At 43.0% G+C, this 19792-nt stretch overlaps 1 protein-coding gene across 2 annotated transcripts in view; it reads left to right on the top strand.

Moving 5' to 3' along the window:
* Nucleotides 1-4378, top strand: part of LOC117350703 (sodium/potassium-transporting ATPase subunit alpha-2) — a 53197-nt gene extending 48819 nt beyond the window's left edge. For both annotated transcript variants that reach the window (XM_033925206.1, XM_033925204.1), the window contains 3 exons: nt 2133-2234; nt 3299-3390; nt 3889-4378. In XM_033925206.1, the coding sequence (XP_033781097.1) occupies nt 2133-2234; nt 3299-3390; nt 3889-3917 (223 nt within the window). In that variant the 3' untranslated portion in view covers nt 3918-4378. The remainder of the gene's footprint in view (nt 1-2132; nt 2235-3298; nt 3391-3888) is intronic.
* Nucleotides 4379-19792: the final 15414 nt, after the last annotated feature.

Raw genomic sequence — 19792 nt, 5'->3', positions numbered from 1 at the left:
CTCTGTCCCGCTGGATGCTTGGGTTTACCCAGTGGCGCAGTGAGGGTGAGAGGTGCCTCGTCTCCGCCTCCCCGCTCCTTCCCCAATTCCCCCTGCTGTGCGTGCTTCCCCCTTCCTTTCCCTTCCCCCGTTCCTCTAGTTGTTCACCGCCATGAGCAACAAGAACTTCAACGTGCTCCTCGCGACCCCATCGGCTCTCCCTCTCATGTTGCTTCCTACGCGCGGCACCCAGAAGTGACATCAGCGGGAGAGATGACGCGGTTGCGAGGAGCACGTTGAAGTTATAGCTCGTGAACAACTAGAGGTACAGGGAAGGGAAGGGGTGGGGTGCGCGCATGGCGAGGGGAGGCGTGGGAACGCCCCTCCCTTACTGCGCCACTGGGTATACCAGATGACCCCAAGATGATGAGACATGCTGAGTTCCACTGGATGACTGAGGCTTATAATCTCTTCAAGAAGGGGGGAGTGGAAAAGTAGCAGCCTAGCGTTTAATGCCATAGGCTTTGATCCTGGGCTCCTTGTGACTCCTTGTGTCACTTAATCCCCCCATTTCCCCAGGTGCAGAAAATTAGATACCGAGAAAGTACCTGCATAGAATGTGTGCGGCACATCTGGAAGCACAATAGAAATGATTAGCAGTAAGGGGGAAAGTGGGAACTGTTATCCCGTGGATGCGATGGGGGAATACAAGACCTGATTCAGCTTGTCTTTGCCATTTTGTGGGCAGCCAAGGGCTGATGGGTTTGCGTCTTGAAGTGAGGCCATTGCTAAAGCGCTCATCACAGTGGGAGGAATGACGGGTAGCATGAAGAAAGAATGGCCTGAAATTTGGTAGCTAAAATTTAATGCTAAGAAATGCAAGGACATGCAAGCCCCTCTTATCTGTACCCTTCTCTTCCACTGCCAACTCCAGACTCCGTCCCTTCTTTCATGTGGCACCTTATGCCTGGGACAGGCTGCCTGAATCAATACGTCATGCCCTGTCCCTGGTAGAGTTCAAATCCAAGCTGAAGGCCCACTTTTTTGAAACTGCTTTCACCTCTTAACTCCCCCTCATTGCTGTCAGATATCTAGACCCACTACAACCTCCCCAACCCTGAAAGGTCCTGTCTAAATTAGATTCTAAGTTCTTCTGAGCAGGGACTGTCTATTGTATGTTAAAATTACGTCTCAGGACCTTACTTATCTTTATTACCCTTTACATGCACGACTTATAACTCACTGAATGTTTCTCTGCAATGCAAGATTTGTAGTTTTCTGTTTTGTACTGTTTACAAAATTCAATAAAACTGATTGAACTTAAAAAAAAAAAAATGTACAGTGCTGCATATGCCTTTCAGTGCTTTAGAAATAATAAATAGTAGTAACTGAAAAAACCCGATGGAACGGTACAGTGTAGGGGGTGAAGAACTTATGTGCATGACAGAAAAGTGGGACTTGGGTGGGATTGTATGTGATGATCTTAAGGTGGCCAAACAGGTTGAAAAGGTGATGGCGAAAGCTAGAAGGATGCTAGGTTGCATAGGGAGAGGTATGGCCAGTAGGAAAAAGGACGTATTGATGCCCCTGTAGAAGACTCGGGTGAGACCTCATTTAGAATATTGTGTACATTCAAAAAGATATAAAAAGGATGGAGTCGGTCTTGAGGAAGACTACTAAAATGGTATGTGGTCTTCATCATAAGGCGTATGGGGACAGACTTAAAGATCTCAATCTGTCTACTTTGGAGGAAAGGCGGGAGAGGGGAGATATGATAGACGTTTAAATACCTACATAATGTAAATGTGCATGAGTCGAGTCTTTTTCGTTTGAAAGGAAACTCTGCAATGAGAAGGCATAGGATGAAGTGAAAAGGCGATAGGCTCTAGAGTAATCTAAGGAAATACTTTATTACAGAAAGGGTGGTAGATGCTTGGAACAGTCTCCCGGAAGAGGTGGTGGATACAGAAAGCCTGGGATAGGCACATGGGATCTATTAGCGAGAGGAAGAGATAATGGTTACAGTGGATGGGCAGACGGGATGGGCCATTTGGCCTTTATCTGCCATCACATTTCTATGTTTAAAGCAACATACCCAACCCTCTAAGAAGACTGAAAGTGACACCTGTTAATATTATTGCACTTCCTCTCAGGAACAAGATTCTAATCTTTGGCCTTCTGGAAGAGACCGCCCTAGCCGCCTTCCTCTCATACTGCCCTGGCATGGATGTGGCACTCCGAATGTACCCCCTCAAGTAAGTGTGGAAGATCATTTTCAAAGGTGCTGGACAGGCAAAACAGTGCTTTGAAGTGCAGATGTGGCGTTTTACCAAAATGACCCACCATGTGCATAATTCTCGCACTGCCCATGCTGACACTGTGCGAGAGGATCCCAAACTTTGCTCATTTGCACGCCCACAGTAAAAGCAAGTGCCACAGTTTTTCACTGGTTGGTGTTTTATAATGGGTCATTTACAGTACACGCACAGTTGCTTTGCCACTTTCCCGTATTTGCATGCAGTGCTTGCTTCTAACACTAGGTGTCACCTTATAGCTTTTCTCAGGGCCGTGTCCACTTTCTAAGTGTTCCCCTTCCACAGTGTCAGTGCGTTGCAGATGTGATCCTACTTCAGTGCATCCAAAAGTAATAGCTAAGGAATGCATTCCAGAGTTGCTCAGTTCTGAGGGATTTGGCGGCACACAGAGTCCTCTCTTCCCACCCTCCTGCTCATTTTTCAGTACTTTAACAAGTCTGGTGGCAAAACCAGGGTTACCAGATTTACCAAACGGAAAATCTGGACCCTTAGACCCACCCAGTTCCACCCATCCCCGCCCCGTTACGTTCCAGTCCCGGGTTTTGAAAAGCCGCCCAGACCCTAGGCAAAACCCTTTTGCACATGTTCATTGCCTGGCACTGCCTAGAGAAGAGTTTCTCAAATCTGTCCTAGATCACCCTCTTGCCAGTCGAGTTTTCAGGATATCCACAATGAATATGCATGAGATTGGTTTGCATACACTGCCTCAATTGTACACACTTTTTTTCCATGCATATTTCTTGTGGATTTCCTGAAAACCTGACTGGCAAGAGTGGTTCTCTAGGGCAGACTTGGGAAACGTTGGCCTAAAATCTGGTGTAGAACTGGCCATTAACTTGTTTAGGAGAAGGTGGTGAATTGGTTTGTCAACCATCCTCCTTAAAATCTCTCTGTTGTCTCTAGCGAGCAGGTGTGTTGAAATGCTTTCAGTCTGTTGTTTATTGATGATGGCATAATCTATATATGTGTCTTTTTTTTCTATCTATCCCTCTCCCAACCCACAGGGTTACATGGTGGTTCTGCGCCTTCCCCTATAGCCTTTTGATCTTTGTGTATGATGAAGTCCGCAAGCTAATCCTGCGTCGTGATCCAGGAGGTGAGAGAAGTCAGATAGAGCCATTTCCGGTTTTCCTCTCAGGGGCCCACGTTCTCTACCAACTGTTGCATCACAGGTCAACACAGGTCTAGATGTTTCAGAGCCAAGGCAAGACTAGAGGGTGCTGTGGACAAGCCTTCTCCAATCCCATCCCACCCCCCTTCATCACACAAACATCCAGATGATTCTTTGAGTTTCTGTGGCTCTAAGGACCTTATTGTTTTGCTCTTAGCTGCCTCCCCCCCAAGAAACCTCTGCCCTAGGTGACCACCTAGTCTTGCCTTTTGGTCGGGCTTAGGGTTACCAGGTTTCCTCTTTTAAAAAAAAGCGGACACCTAGTCCCACCCCCAAACAAACCTCACGTCTCATGGCTCGGGGCCGCGTCTGAAAGCCATCTGCGTGTGTGTGATGTCATCACATCGACGTCCATGCATGTGGAACTAGTGGTTTGCAGCTCAAGTTTCTTTTGTTTTTCTCTCTTTTTTTCTCCCTTGGCAGGTTGGGTTGAAAAAGAGTCTTATTATTAATGCGAGAACCCAGAGGACACTACTCGGAGCTGGCCTAATGATGCTGCTCGCTGGCTGCGCGTACCGTGGAATATTCTACCAAGTTTAACATCAAACCGTCGGCGATCTTCTCAAGAGAGAGAGGGAAAAAAAATGTTTAAAATCTCCAATTTTGAGCATACGTCCATGCTGGGTCCCCTACCGGGAGTAATCACGCAGAAGGGGTCCTGTATTATACAGATACACAGACATATACATATGTACATACATGCACACACATATTCACACACTCACACCACATATACATACATACATACATACATACAGGAGTGCCTGGGGCCCTGCTCCTTTAATAAAGTATATCCACAACACAGAGTTGCAGGAGAGATAACAGCAGTGGCTTTACGTTTAGAAGCAAGGTGACTATGTAGAGTATATTTTTAACCAGGTTTCAAATAAAGTATGAGGCTTTTATCTCGTAAGTCAAACCTACTCCCTCTGCACGTTTTAGAGTTCCCTGTGTCATATATCATTGGGGTTAGCTTATAGGGCTGTGATAATTCTCTAACTGGTCCAATCCAGAGACTTACAGCCTGCATGGAATCCACGGTCACCAGAACCTTGCACTAGGGGCTAATCTATAGCCAGTTCTGAAAGGCAGGTTTATGAAATCACAGACTATGGATCAAGTAAGGATGCTTCCCAAAGGAGAGACACCACCCAGCCGTGGCAACTTGCACTTGTAGACAGATTAAGGAGTAAACGAGTTCAGGCTGCCTCTCCAGCTAGAGCCACTGACTGTCCAGATTTATCGGTTTATAGGAAGCTTCTGTGGTTAGCCTCAGTTTGCTGTAGTTGGAGTACGTTCAAGTTCAATTTATTTGATATACCGCTAATAAAACCAAGATAAATTGAAGCGGTGTACAATTAAAAATGTAGGGAACAGAAGTTATAAGAAAACATAAAAAAACAGACATTGAACCAACGGGTTACAAGAAGGCAACTGAAATGGACAGAACACCTGCCTGCCCGAGAGGACGTGAAAAGACACACCAGGCTCTGTATAAATCAATGGCAGAGAGCTGCTCTCTCCCTCACAGACCATTCCCAGTAACTGATCTCTGAATCTGCGCTCTTTCTGCTGGAATAACATGCTGTTTTGTTCATCTAGAAAGTAATTAAAAGAAAAAAAAGATCCTTTGAGTGCAGCCTGAAGCTCAGAAATCTGTCATAAACCCTTAAAGCCATCATCCCCGGAGACTTTTCACACTTTTTAAAATAACAGCAGCTGTCAGCGCCCAAATATTAAGAGATTATAAATAGAGATACAGCACTGCACATTAGTGAAACCAGATGAACCCTTTTGCCGCTCTGGTCCTTAAGCATCGTCTCTTCCTAGGACTCTGGTCTTGTAGAATGTGCTTCAGGCCGACAGAACATTCTGCAGGATACACGGGGGAATGGATGGTCTCTGCCCTTTGCCCTTTCCCTTTCCTGCTGGAGTACCAAAGATCCCACTTCTCTCCAGCTCTACTCCTGACTTCCCCACTGTTCTGTCCTTGAGTCCTGTGGTTGGTTTTGCCTCTACCCCTCCATCAGAAGAATGTTAGTGTAAGCAACATCCTTTCTCTGAAATTACAATTCCTCTCTTATGTCCCCAACAGTATAAATATTTAGGTTTACTTCAAATGGCTTATGGTGCAAAATCTACAGCTAGCTCTTTGTAAATCATCAGAGCCCCATGCAGGTATCAAGCTGATACATGTAAACCACGAATACAGCACGGAACGCTGAAGAGTCGATCTTCATCAGAGCCCCATGCAGGGGTCACATGATACATATGAATCATGAATACAGCACGGAACGCTGAAGAGTCGATCTTCTTCAGAGCCCCATGCAGGGGTCACATGATACATATGAATCATGAAAACAGCACGGAACGCTGAAGAGTTGATTTTCTTCAGAGCCCCATGCAGGCATCACACTCATACATGTAACATAGTAAATGATGGCAGATAAAGAAGACCTGTATGATCCAATCAGTTTGCTCAGAGTTATGGAGGAACAATGGAATCCTAAAACAGAAAGCTTGGTGAGCAATGGTATTTTAAAAGGAATGCAGTAGGAAATTAGAAGCCAGAGGGGTGACCCTATCAAAGCGTTTAGCACTATGAAAAGTAGTTTAACAGAAGTATTTTGAATGAGTTGCAGTCATCGGATTTGAGAAAGATTTAGGGGGATATTTTATAAACTTTGCCCAAGTTAATTTAGAAATACAGTTTAAAATGGTAGAATTAAAGGGCCTAAGTATAAGGCACTGGAATTGTGCCTATACAGATGTGGCAGTCTATCCCCCTGCTCTGCCCCACCTCCTTGGTACGCCACTGCCTGAGTAAGGGGATTTTGGTCTCCAAAAGTTAGTAAAAAATGTATTAAAATTAGTCCAATAAATTTATAAAATTTATAAATGTTTATCAATAAAGCTATAATACTACTTTATTCTAAAGCAACAAAAAAAAAAACTTTTTTCTACCTTATGTCATCTCTGATTTCTGCTTTCCTTCTCTTCTCTTCACTTTCCTTTCCATCCAGCAACTGCTCTCTTTCTCTGTCCCTTCCATTTTTCTCTTTCTGTCTCTACTCCCTCCCCCATTCTCTGGCATCTCTTCCTTCTCCTTTCCTTCCCTCCTTCTCTCCTTGCCACCCCAACTCACACCATGGTCTGGCATTTGCTTCCCTTCCCCCATGCCCTGGGATCTCTCTCCTCTCTTCTCCTTCCATCTCTCCCTTTCCCTGCATACTCTGGGATCTCCTTTCCTTCTTTTCCCTCTCTCCCTTCCTTCCCAATGGTATAGCATCGAGATCTCCTTCCCTTCCCTCCCCCATATCCTGGCATCTCTCTCCTTTCCTTCCCTTCCATCTCCCTCCCCGTCCATGCTGTATCTCCTCTCTTTCTTTCCCCTCCCTCCCTCCTTTCTCCCTGGTTTGGCATCTCTGTCTCCTTCCCTCCTTCCCATGCCCTGGCATCTCTTCCTCCCCCTTCATGCCCTGGCATCTCTTCCTCCCCCTTCATGGCCTGGCATCTCCTTTTCTTTCTTCCTTTCCCTCTCTCTTTTCCTTCCCCATGGTCTGGCATCTCTTTTCATCTCCTCTCTCTTCCTTAAGAACATAAGAATAGCCTTACTGGATCAGACCAATGGTCCATCAAGCCCAGTAGCCCGTTCTCACGGTGGCCAATCCAGGTCACTAGTACCTGGCCAAAACCCAAAGAATAGCAACATTCCAGAATCCCAAAGAGTAACAAAAGATTCTAGAACCCCAAAGAGTATCAAGATTCCCTGCAGAATCTCAAAGAATAGCAAGATTCCGGAACCCCCAAGAATAGCAACATTCCATGCTACCAATCCAGGGCAAGCAGTGGCTTCCCCCATGTCTTTCTCAATAACAGACTATGGATTTTTCCTCCAGGAAATTGTCCAAACCTTTCTTAAAACCAGCTACGCTATCTGCTCTTACCACAACCTCCGGCAGTGCTCCAGGATGGGCCAAGGGCTTGCTACACTGAATTCATGTTTTCTAGTTATACCACATTCTAGTCTGGTGATGTGATGAGTTTGAGTTTATAAATAAAAAGATAGGAAGCTGAGGGAGATAGCACAATTTACAGAATAAGGACTATGTGAAACAGAGAAATCTCCCATGCGCCTTCTTACTCATCTGCATAATAATATGTAGAAATAAAACAAAAAAATAGTACCTTTTTTAACTTAATGTAGTTTATGATTAGCTGTCGAAGGTACAAGAAAGTTGACCCTGATCCCACCAAATTTTCAAGTCTCAAGTTTTATTAAAATTTGTTGTGTACGCATTGTCAAATATTTCAAAGCGTATTACAAGTTAAAAAAATTGGGGGAAACCATGAGACATTTTGCTACAAAATAATACTATACGTACAAAGTGGACGCAACTAGAAACAAAAAGACTTGTAGAGAGTTGATGCCCAAGATCAAGGCTTTATTTGAAAAAAATAAAGTGGCCTGAACCACTGGAAACATATTGACCCAACACGGTCCATGTTTCGACTCCAGTGCAGGAGTTTTCATTTTTATTTAATCCACAAGCCTGTCAATAGGACCTATAGGGACCCCTGAAGAAGACAATAGTGTCGAAACACGGACCGTGTTGGGTCCATATGTTTCCAGTGGTTCAGGCCCTAGACGTTTTTATGCGGATTATCTATTTGTTCAAATATAGCCTTGATCTTGGACATCAACTCTCCACAAATCTTGTAGCTTTCTAAGGTAACCCCTACTTCCTCAGATCAGAAATAAGCAAATGTTGGTAACATCAGTATATGTAAGGGAAACATGAAAGCATTTCAGTGGTAGTTGGAGACAAAGAGATGACAAAACAGTTTGAATTTCTTTGTAGTGAGAAAAAAAGCCAAGATCTTTGTTATGTAAGGAGACATAGAGATGACAAAGCAGTTTAAGTTCCTTTGTAGTGGGAAAGAAAGCCAAAGTCCTTGTTGAGTCCTGTCCGGTGGGTATCAAAATATTTTATCATTTTGATTTCAAAAGTCTTACGATTCTTGAATTGTCTTAAAATTTCTTTTCAGTATTCTCTGCAAAAACAGGATTCTCTACCCATCTTTTTACAAGCTTTTAAAGCTTTCAAAACAAACACCACCCCATAGTAACCCAGCCTTGGTCTTCACGCGCAGTCCTTGAGGCAGGAGGCAGTCAAATTTCTCATGCATATTCATTGGAGATATCCTGAAAACCTCACTCCTTGGCATTCTTTGATCAGTACATGTTAAAACCATAGCAAAACATTCAGAATTAGAGACATGGTGCTCACGAGTCAACATTGTACACATGAAGACAATAAACAGCGAAGGGGATAGGTGGACATAGAACACATAGAAACATAAAATAGAGTAGTTAAGCTCTGGAACGTGTTGCCAGAGGTTGTGATAAAAGTGGATAGCGTAGCTGGTTTTAAGAAAGGTTTGGACAAATTCCTGGAAGAAAAGTACATAGTTCGTTATTAAGACATGGGGGAAGCCACTGCTTACCCTGGATCGGTAGCATGGAATGGTGCTACTCTTTGGGGTTCCGGAATCTTGCTATTCTTTAGGATTCTATATGAAATGTTGATACTCTTTGGGTTTTGGCCAAGTACTAGTGACTTGGATTGGCCACCATGAGAATGGGCCACTGGGCTTGATGGACCATTGGGCTGACCCAATAAGGCTATTCTTATGTTCTAAAAATTGCATCTACAATCATAAGGTATGTGTAAGTTTACAATATATTAGGGTTGCCAACTGGATGCAGATTCATCTGTCAAGATCGATCAAGTCCTGGGTTTACCCCACTGCATGCAAGGACTTGTAGTCTTACATTTCATAGGGTCCCTGCATGCAATAGGGTAAACCCAACTGGATCAACCCTATCGGCCAAATCTAGATCCATCGGCAAACATCCCTCTAAACTCTTTCTGTTCTAATCTGATGAAGGCAGCAGAGCTCCTGGAAATCTAGTCGCAAATAGATCACATCATTTCAGTATGAAAGCTTTTGACCTGACATGGCAGCCTTCCTATTCTGGTTTCAAGGTAATCTCCCAGAGCTCTCCTACAAGGAATTATATTTAACATGTAAATACATGCGATAATCATAACCTGTGTCCCTCTAAATTGCAGAAAGCTGACTTGGGCATTCCTTGTTCATTTAGGTTTGCAGATCAGAGACATAGAGAGCGCGAGAGCAGGAGAGACTTCAGTCTGCTGACTCCTATAAAACCAAAATATACCCCTGGAAGGGGAACAGAACCTACAAGAGGGGAGGAGTGTTGGAAGGGGCTGTGGGAGGTACTCAGGTTTCAGGATAAGCTCTCAAATCTTTCCAAGTGGTTAAAAATAGTCAAGAACAGACTCAGGGTCATTCGAAACCTTAGGTCTGCCAGTCAGAGGAAGGAGATTGGGGGAAAGGATCAGGAATCAGGTGGATCTGATTAAGGCCTGCTTATGTTTCTTAAGAATAAAAAGAGGGTATAAGGAAATTTTGGGGGGTTTCTTGCTTCATTTTGTTGTCTGCTAAAACCACGGAGAGACCTAGTTCTCAACCTGGGCTACAGAGGAGTATTATAATGGGCCGAGACCTAGTGAAGCCAGGATTCAAATCCCACTGTAGCTCCTTGTGACCTTGGGCAAATCACTTGACCTTCCATTGACTTAGGTACAAACTTTGAAAAGCCCTCCAGGGACAGGGAAATAACTAGTGTACCTGAATGCAACTCACCTTGAGCTACTAATGAAAAAAGGCTTAAGCTAAGTCCAAATTCCATAACAGGCAAAGTTAAAGGCATCTCTTTGTTAACTGCTGGGCACATTCCCAGCACTTTGAGAAGGCAGCGACGGAGTTGAAAGCTGAAATCCAGAATATTACATTACATTACATTACATTACATTAGGGATTTCTATTCCGCCATTACCTTGCGGTTCAAGACGGATTACAAAAGGTTAATTTAAAAAAGACAGAATTACAATGATTAGACAGAGAGGTAAGTTGTAGATCTTAAGAGCATTTAGAGGTCTTGTTGTTATTGCTGTTTCAGGAATTTCTTGAAAAGTGTGGTTTTTATTTCTTTTCTGAACGTCCTATAGTCTGGGGTGGTCATCAGAAGGTTGGAGATCTGGTTGTCCAGCCTTGCGGCTTGAGTGGCTAGGAGGCCGTCGTGTAGTTTTGTTCTTTTTACTTCTTTGATTGGGGGGGGTATGAATGGGGAGTGCGTTTTTCTGTGTCTGGTACTGGGTGCTTGGATGAGGCGATTGTTCAGGTATGATGGGCTGTCTCCGTGTAGGGTTTTAAATAGTATGCAGTAGAATTTAAATTGGATTCTTTCCTGGATTGGGAGCCAATGTGAGTTGATGAAGGCTTCAGTGATGTGGTCGTGTTTTCTCAATGAGTAGATGAGTCTCAAAGCTGTATTTTGGATTGTTTGGAGTTGTTTAATCATGGTTACAGGGCAAGGAAGGAAGAGGATGTTGCAGTAGTCCAATATACCTAGTATTAGGGATTGTACTATAAGTTGGAATTGTGTTCTTTCAAAGAATTTCCGGACTTGTCTCAGGTTTCTCATGATTGCGAATGATTTTTGAATTGTTTTATTTATTTGCGGTTGCATTGTGCAGCATCTGTCTATGGTCATGCCTAGTAGTTTTATGGTGGTTTGGATGGGATATTTGGTTGCGTTTATGTCTAGGATGGTTGTGGTTTGGATCTTGTCATTTTCTAGGAGGATGAATTTGGTTTTGTCTTGGTTGAGTTTAAGTTTGTGATTTTCCATCCAGGTTGTGACTGCTTCAAGTGTTTGGTGAAGTTTGTCTGTCATGGTAGGTTTAGAATGATCGTATGGGACGAGGATGGTGATGTCATCCGCATAACTATAGGAGGTTATGCCTAGATTATCCAGATGCGTTCCTAGAGAAGCAGTGTAGAGATTGAAGAGGGTAGGGGATAGTGGAGATCCTTGTGGTACGCCGCAGGGGTTTGACCAGGATTCTGACTTTTCTTTGTTTGATTTTACACTGTAGGTTCTGAGTTTTAGGAATCCTTCAAACCAGGAGTATACTTTGTCTGAGATGCCTATTGCATCTAAGATCTGTAGAAGGATGTTGTGGTCTACTAGGTCGAATGCCGCCGATAGGTCCAGTTGTATGAGTAGCATTTTTTTCCCTGTACTAAGTTGTTGTCTGACGGTATCCATAAGGGAGCCTAGTAGTGTCTCTGTGCTGAAGTTTGTTCTGAAGCCTGATTGCATGGGGTGGAGTAGGTTATGGTCCTCTATGTAATTGGTGAGGAGTTTGGCTACTAGGCCTTCTATAATTTTGACATATAGCGGAATTGAGGCTATAGGTCTGAAGTTAGATGGAAGGTTTTGTGGTGCTTTTGGGTCTTTTTGGATTGGGGTGATGACAATTTCGCTGAGGTCAGCAGGGAATGTGCCTTCTGTGAGCGTGAATTGGATCCATTGTAGAGTTATGGTGCGGAATTTTATACTAGAGGTGGTAAGGAGATATGAGGGGCAATGGTTGAGGTCACAGGAGGCATGGCTGTATTTTTTGTAGAATTTGTTGAATTCTGACCATTGTATGTTAGGGAATTGAGTCCAAATTCTGTCTGCTGCGATTGCCTCTTTTCCTGTAGGGTAGATTGTGATTGGATTTTGATGGGATGGGTTAAGGATGAGTGTGGCTCTGGTGTTGGTGATTTTGTTCTTGAAGTGTTCTGCTAAGAGGGTGGGTGATGGTGGAGGTGTGTTCGTGGTGGTAGTGTATGGTTTGGTGTCTGTTAATTCTTTCAGGATTTGGAATATTTTTTTGGAATCTTGAGTTTCCGTGCCTATGAGATTAGTATAGTAGCTTTTCCTCTTATCTTTTAGTAGATTTTTGTATTGTTTGTTGATTTTTTTCCAGTCGGTTTTTGTTTGATCTTGGTTCTTTTTTCTCCATTTTCTTTCTAATCTTCTACACTGTCTTTTGAGTTGGAGTAATTCATTATCAAACCATTGGTCTGATTTCCTGCTGGTTCTGGTTTTGGTTTGTAGGGGTGCCAGATCATCAAGGATGTTGGTGGATACATTTTTCCAGTGGGAGATGAAGTTTTTTGGGTCGCAGTCTTGGATAGTTTCGTCTACATTTGACCAGAAAATGGTTGGGTCGATATGTTTGCGTGAGGTATATGTGGTTTTTTTTGATTGAGGTGTGTGTTTGGTTTTGGTCCAATTGATGTTGAAGTTATAAATGTAGTGGTCTGACCATAGGGATGGGGACCATGTTCCGTTAGGAGTTTGGATTGCTGGATTGGATGGTTGGTGAGACATGAATGCAGCAATGTCCAGTTGATGACCTTTTTCATGAGTGGTTTGTGGGTTTAGGATCTGGAAGGATAAGGCATTGAGGAAGGATAGACAGTTATTTGCTGGTGTGGAGGTTGTGTAAATTTTGTAAATTGTTCCCTGTTCCACTTGTAAGAACCATGAGACAGACAGAGCTCCAGAGTCTCAACGCATGGAGGGAGGAAGGTTTTAGGAATTAGGCATTAGGCAATATTCTGGGGAAGGGGAAGCCTATTCTGGAATGAGGGATTTCACCTTAACCAGGGTAGAACCAGCCTGTTGGTATCATCAGTTTAAAAGGAGACCGAGCAGCTTTTATATTAGAAACTAGGGGAAGGCTGACAATTACTCAAAAGATATCTTTGAAATAGGGATACCAGTCGTCTGGATTTCCCCCAGGCATGTCCTCCGTTTGGACGACATGTCTGGGCGTCCAGATGGCTTCTCAAAACCTAGCGAAAACAAGAGAATTGATCCAATGATCTCCATAGACAAACGCACCATAGGTTTTACCCCCTCACATCATTCATGTCCACCTTACAAATGTATTTTATCTATATCAAAAACACTTTTCTGTGGGGAAACTTCAAATATATATGTAACACTAAAACACCCATTTGATGCTCTTGAAATCCGTATTAGTTCTTCAATCAAACAGGAGAGAAAATAATGCTTATCTCTGAAAGCTTGACAGGAACTGTTTGTCCTTCCTGTAAATGGGGTGCCAAAACTGATTGCCCTACAGTACCCCGTTTCGTGTCCTTCGTCAGGGGCAAAATCAGGCGCACAACCCGCTTCTACTGCTCATCCAAAAGTCTTATTACTTGTGGCTTATATGGATGATTTGCAATGTACATGTCATCTATTCTAGTGTGTACTTATGAAGGGAATTTTTAAAAATAAAGTGAAGTTCCGGCATCTCTCATGGCACTCGAATATTAATCAGAATATCCATACTGTCAAAACTGCATCCATTTTATTTACTGTATATAAAGTACTTGTTAATATTTTCATGCTGTATTTTAAAAAGTCCCCCATTGCCCAGGTAAGTTTGGCCCTGTGCCCTTCCTATCACCTCTCACCTCTTGTGCTTTAAACCTTCAGTAATAACCAATCACCTTGCCCTCCTCCTATCACCCCACATCCTCTGTACCCCCAGTAATAACATCACCCTCCTCCCCCAGAATCACTCCTCACCCCTGTCCCCTAAATCAATACTACCCATGACTCCTTCTATCGCTTTTCACCCCATGTCTTCTATACCCTCAGTAATAACCATCACCCTGCCTCCTCCTTTCACTCCTTGCCAAGCCCTCTAACCCACCTCCCCAGTAGTAACTGTCACTCTGCACCCTCCTATCATTCCTAACTTCCTATCACAGCTAACACTTTTTCTCCCATTTACACAGAACCTGGCACTGCCCGTCCAAAGCCTGGCTTCAGGGCATCCTCCCTGTGCCTCCTCTGTTTGCTCTGCAATGCCACCAAAGCGAGATTTACCAGTCAGCAGCAGAAGCGGAGAATGATTTGTCCTCCAATTCCTCTCAATAAATAATTCAATTCACTATATAAATATTCCCCATCAATAATTAAAGTCCTGTATAAATATTCCCAGTGAATAATTAAACAGCCTTTGCTGCTATAAATTTCACCAGCCGGCAGCCATGGCAGGGGCGTCAGAGCAGGACACATCTCGCCTCGAGAAGCCCAGAAGACCAGTTTGGGATGTAAGCAGAGAATCTGGGATGGCTGGGACACAGGAGGAGAGGTTATTAAAATTTTCGGCATGGCATAAAACAGGAAGGGAAGAGGCTGCTTTAAACCTTTTGCACGGTCTCATTATTTCAGAATGATCTCCGCCACCAGTGACTGCCATAGAGGAAACGCCAAATCCTATCCCGCTGTTTGTAATTTATCTAAAAACCCTGATATGGTAGTAATGGGATGATTGGCGCCACCGTGGTTTTCGGCTTGAGTTTTTCATTTTCATTACGGTATTGTTATTGTTTGCTGCTAACGAGTGTGTTTGATTTATAACACTGTCTCCTGCCATGAGCCCTTCAAGAGCATTGGTAGCTCTGTCCCTTATCCAGCTCCGTAGAAGAGAACAATGGGGACCTGTAAATTCAGGGCCCCCCCCCTTCCCCGCTCCCCCACCCCCACTGGCTGAGAGCAAACCTGAAACTTTGAACTAAGCTCAGGTGCAAGAGTCGTTAGTGTTAACCCGCCTCACGCTCTTTTCCAATACCGATTCCCCCACCTGTACTTCAGCCAAATATAGTCCTCGCTTCTCCTACAATGCCTCTAGCTCTACCAATGCACCTGAGGTCTGCAGGGCAACCTCCATGGATCCTATAGACACGGATGTGCTATGGCATATGTTGCATTACGACAAAAACTTGAAAAATCTTTCACTATGGCAAATCTTTAACTATGGCAAATTAACCTGTAAACTACATATTATGTATATTGGTATTAGATTAGGGTTATCATATTTTGAAAAAGAAAACAGAGTAACAGAGTAGACACCGAAGAGGGAGTGGAAAATATGAAAAAGGATCTGCAAAAGTTAGAGGAATGGTCTAATGCCTGGCAACTAAAATTCAATGCAAAGAAATGAAGAGTAATGCATTTGGGGATTAATAATAGGAAGGAACCGTATATGCTGGGAGGAGAGAAGCTGATATGCACGGACGGGGAGAGGGACCTTGGGGTGATAGTGTCTGAAGATCTAAAGGCGAAAAAACAGTATGACAAGGCAGTGGCTGCTGCCAGAAGGATGCTGGGCTGTATAAAGAGAGGCGTAGTCAGTAGAAGGAAGAAGGTGTTGATGCTCCTGTACAGGTCATTGGTGAGGCCCCACTTGGAGTATTGTGTTCAGTTTTGGAGACCGTATCTGGCGAAAGACGTAAGAAGACTTGAGGAGGTCCAGAGGAGGGCGACGAAAATGATAGGAGGCTTGCGCCAGAAGACGTATGAGGAGAGACTGGAAGCCCTGAATATGTATACCCTAGAGGAAAGGAGAGACAGGGGAGATATGATTCAGACGTTCAAATACTTGAAGGGTATTAACGTAGAACAAAATCTTTTCCAGAGAAAGGAAAATGGTAAAACCACAGGACATAATTTGAGGTTGAGGGGTGGTAGATTCAGGGGCAATGTTAGGAAATTCTACTTTACGGAGAGGGTAGTGGATGCCTGGAATGTGCTCCTGAGAGAGGTGGTGGAGAGTAAAACTGTGACTGAGTTCAAAGAAGCGTGGGATGAACACAGGGGATCTAGAATCAGAAAATAATATTAAAAATTGAACTAAGGCCAGTACTGGGCAGACTTGCACAGTCTGTGTCTGTATATGGCCCTTTGGTGGAGGATGGGCTGGGGAGGGCTTCAATGGCTGGGAGGGTATAGATGGGCTGGAGTAAGCCTTAACAGAGATTTCAGCAGTTGGAACCCAAGCACAGTACCGGGTAAAGCTTTGGATTCTTGCCCAGAAATAGCTGAGAAGAAAATATTAAAAAATTTAAATTGAATCAGGTTGGGCAGACTGGATGGACCATTCGGGTCTTTATCTGCCGTCATCTACTATGTTACTATGTTAAGATCCCGACCCCATTCCACCTCCAGCCCTGCCACCGGCAAGCCTCCTCTCTTCTACCACCAGCTCCGGCCATGTCCAGAGGGATGTGTGTGACATCATCTGCGCATGCTCAGAGACCCTCTAGATGCGGCCGGAACTGGTTGAGCTTTCCAAAACCCAGACAAATGCCGGGTTCCTGAAAGTCCGTCCGGGAGTCTAGACAGTCCACGGCACGCCTACAATCCTTCTCCAGCCACCAAAGCTCAATCTTGTTTCTGTAGTGCCCAGCTTTTGCATCCATAACTGACATAAGAACATAAGAAATGCCTGCACCGGATCAGACCATGGGTCCATCTAGTCCGGCGATCCGCACACGCGGAGGCCCAGCCAGGTCTACCCTGACCACTGACAAAAGTTAGGATAAAGACTTGCATTAAAAAAATACAACACAACAAACCTTGCACTGAAAGGATAACTGTGGCAAACTGTAACCTGTTAGTTTAGGCTCCGTTCTTTGAGAATTATCCCCTGGATTTTTATTTATTTAACAAACATATATCCCACCTTAAGCCTAAGAAGTATATAAAGTCATGTGTAAAAATTAAGACACGACACCCCATGAAATATTCTGTTCTTTTTTAAGAAACGTTCACGTCGATGTCAAATCTTTTTTCTTTGTTTTATCTCTCAAAAAGAAAGTGATGTAATTGCAGGTAAACAAGAAAAATTTTCCCTGATATCCACAAAAATGTGTCCAGACATTCGTACTGGGTCTTTTGCTTTATTGTAATATCATTTACCTGGCGGGACAGCAATTCTCTCTTCAAAGATTGATTTTTAACTTGAAGAAGTTTGACCATCTTTCCTCCTGTTATCAAAAACGGCACTGGCTTCCAATAAAGAGCAGAATTTTATTTAAGTTTGGGTGCTTTATTTTTAAAGCATTGTATGAATCATTTTGTTTTTATTACACATGGGCGTTTTTTTTGCGTAACTTATCATTTTTTTTTAGGTTTCCTGCAGTTAATCACCCCACATCCTCTGTATTATTTATTTATTTGCCCCTGCCCCATTCCTACAAGCTCCTTCCCAATCCGCACGAGCCTCCAACACTTTAAAATCATAAGTGTTTGAGGCTTGTGCGGTTACAGGAATGGGGCAGGGACAAAACTCACGGGGATGGGATGGGAAAATTGAGTTCCTGAGGGGACAGGGACAAATTTGTCCCCATGTCATCCTCTACGTCCTGGTTTATTCTTAATAGTGAGATACTGAGCCCTCAGGATTGGTGGTAGACTTTTTAACAGCATCAATAAAATCTCATGAAGATATCTTTGCACCATTTCAACAGCTGACACTATTGGAGATCTAGAAAAGTTCAACATCCTCAAATTATTTATCCTTTGGTAATTTTTCATATACAGTATTCAAACTTTTTTTGGAAAAAAAAAAAAAAAAAGATCTCTCTTTAATAATATCCATTTCTAACTCCTTAAATTGTTTAAGTTGTTCTTCATGTTTTTTTGTTGTTTTTTTTTTTTAACACTCTCACCGTGTAAACAGCAGGCCTGTCTTTGGCCATGGTACACCGACAAGTACGCACAGGACAATTTCGCCCTGTCAATCGCGCTAGTGTTAGGGTAAGGGCTCCCATAATCCTCATCTAAACCTTACTCTAACACTAGATAGCAAGTGAATATTTTAAGTGTAGTATCCTCTGTATGGGGTGTGATTGACGGGGCACTTGTCGGGTCATGTTGACCATTATCGACCTGACTGGTTAGTGCTAAATATTAACTTAAGTCAGTGCCAGCCAAACAAAAAAAGTACAGATATTCAATGCCGATCACTTCAAATTATGCAAAACGTCACCATTAAACTCATAAAAGGTATAAAAATCAATCATGTGACCCCTCTATTACGTGAAGCTCATCAGTTACCTATCAAACACAGGATTTGTTATAAAATTTCATTAATACCTTTTAAAATGTTGCAAACAAAATCTCCTTAATTTATAGAAAAATATTTGATTCCCTACGAGCCCTGCCGTCTGCTCAGATCTTCTGATGGCCAACTATTAACCGTCCCCTCTCTACGTATAATAGGTACCAAGCGTCAAGTGGTGGCTCCCCAACCCTTCCAGCCCCAGTAAGAGAAGAAAATAACTGTCTTAGACCGTTTTAAAGGCCTTCTTCCTTGAAATGCTCTCCTTTCAGATGAATCAGATCACAGCATCCCCCTTCCTTTGGTCCGTTCCGTAATTGTTTTCTGTCCTATATCGATTGCATTTCTTCCCCATCTCCCTTCTGTATCATGTTAATTTTGTTCAATTTGTTCTATTTGCGATACGCCATATGCTTAAGTTGTTTTAATTCTTTTTTAATTGTGTTGTTACCGGCATTTTTAAATTTTATTTTATTTGGTAATCCCGATTATTTTATCTGTAAATCGCTTAGAGGTTAGATAAGCGATAGTATCAGATTCTAATAAAAGCTTGAAACTTGGCGTTGAAATAGGAGGTCAGCTCCGACCGCAGGAGTTAGCCGGACTGCCTCCCACAATCTGAATATTAGCCCCTGTGGGCACAAGTGCTGGGCATGCCCCTGATCCACTCATGCCGCTTCTAGGTCCACACCCCTCTGGTACAGTGTATTGAATGCCAACCTAAGGCAGTTCCATGCGTAGCCGCTAAGTGACAACTAGAACCGATGCCAATTGAAAGCCCATGAATTAATCCGTTTACATGCGCATTGCATAACTGACGCACACCTTTGTATGCTAAGCACAGAGTTATGCACATAGGTTTATAGAATTAGGGAAGTGTGTGTCAAAAGTGCATACATCTTTTATCTGGTGCTATAATGTCTGTCACTTTTAACCTTTATTATGTTTGTTTGTTTTTGATTGATTTGATTTTAAATTTTCCTATCTTATCATACATTGGCATGTTTTTCTTGTACATTATTAAACTGTACCCCCCTACGCCTAGAAGATCTAATCTAATCTAATACTTGGTTTTGTATACCGAGAGCTCGACTTGATTTCCAATAGTTAGATTAAGCTGAAAGAAACATATTGAATGGATCTCAAAAAGAATTAAACAGAATAGTTTTCAAAGCCTTACGAAAAGAAGAAAGGGAACCAGAACTTCTCAGGAAAAGTGGAAAATCATTCCAAATTTGTGTGAACTTGAAGGACAGAGAGAGGCCAAAAATCTTGGTTCTTTTGGCAGGAAAGCTTAAGTTGTTGATTGCCTCTTGCAAAAGAGAATCTATAAAGATTCCAAGATAAAGGAACTAAGTGAGTAAAAATACCAAGAAGAATTTTAAAAACAACACAGGCATACTTGACTGGACTCTAAAATACACCGGGAGCCTGTGAAGGTTGAAGAAAAACTGCTGGAGAGGTTGCAGAGA

Source organism: Geotrypetes seraphini, chromosome 16, assembly GCF_902459505.1.
Source record: "Geotrypetes seraphini chromosome 16, aGeoSer1.1, whole genome shotgun sequence".
In the NCBI taxonomy this organism is placed as follows: Eukaryota; Metazoa; Chordata; class Amphibia; order Gymnophiona; family Dermophiidae; genus Geotrypetes; species Geotrypetes seraphini.
The sequence above is the reverse complement of the archived record's forward strand: the minus strand, read 5'-3'. Positions and strand labels throughout refer to the sequence as shown.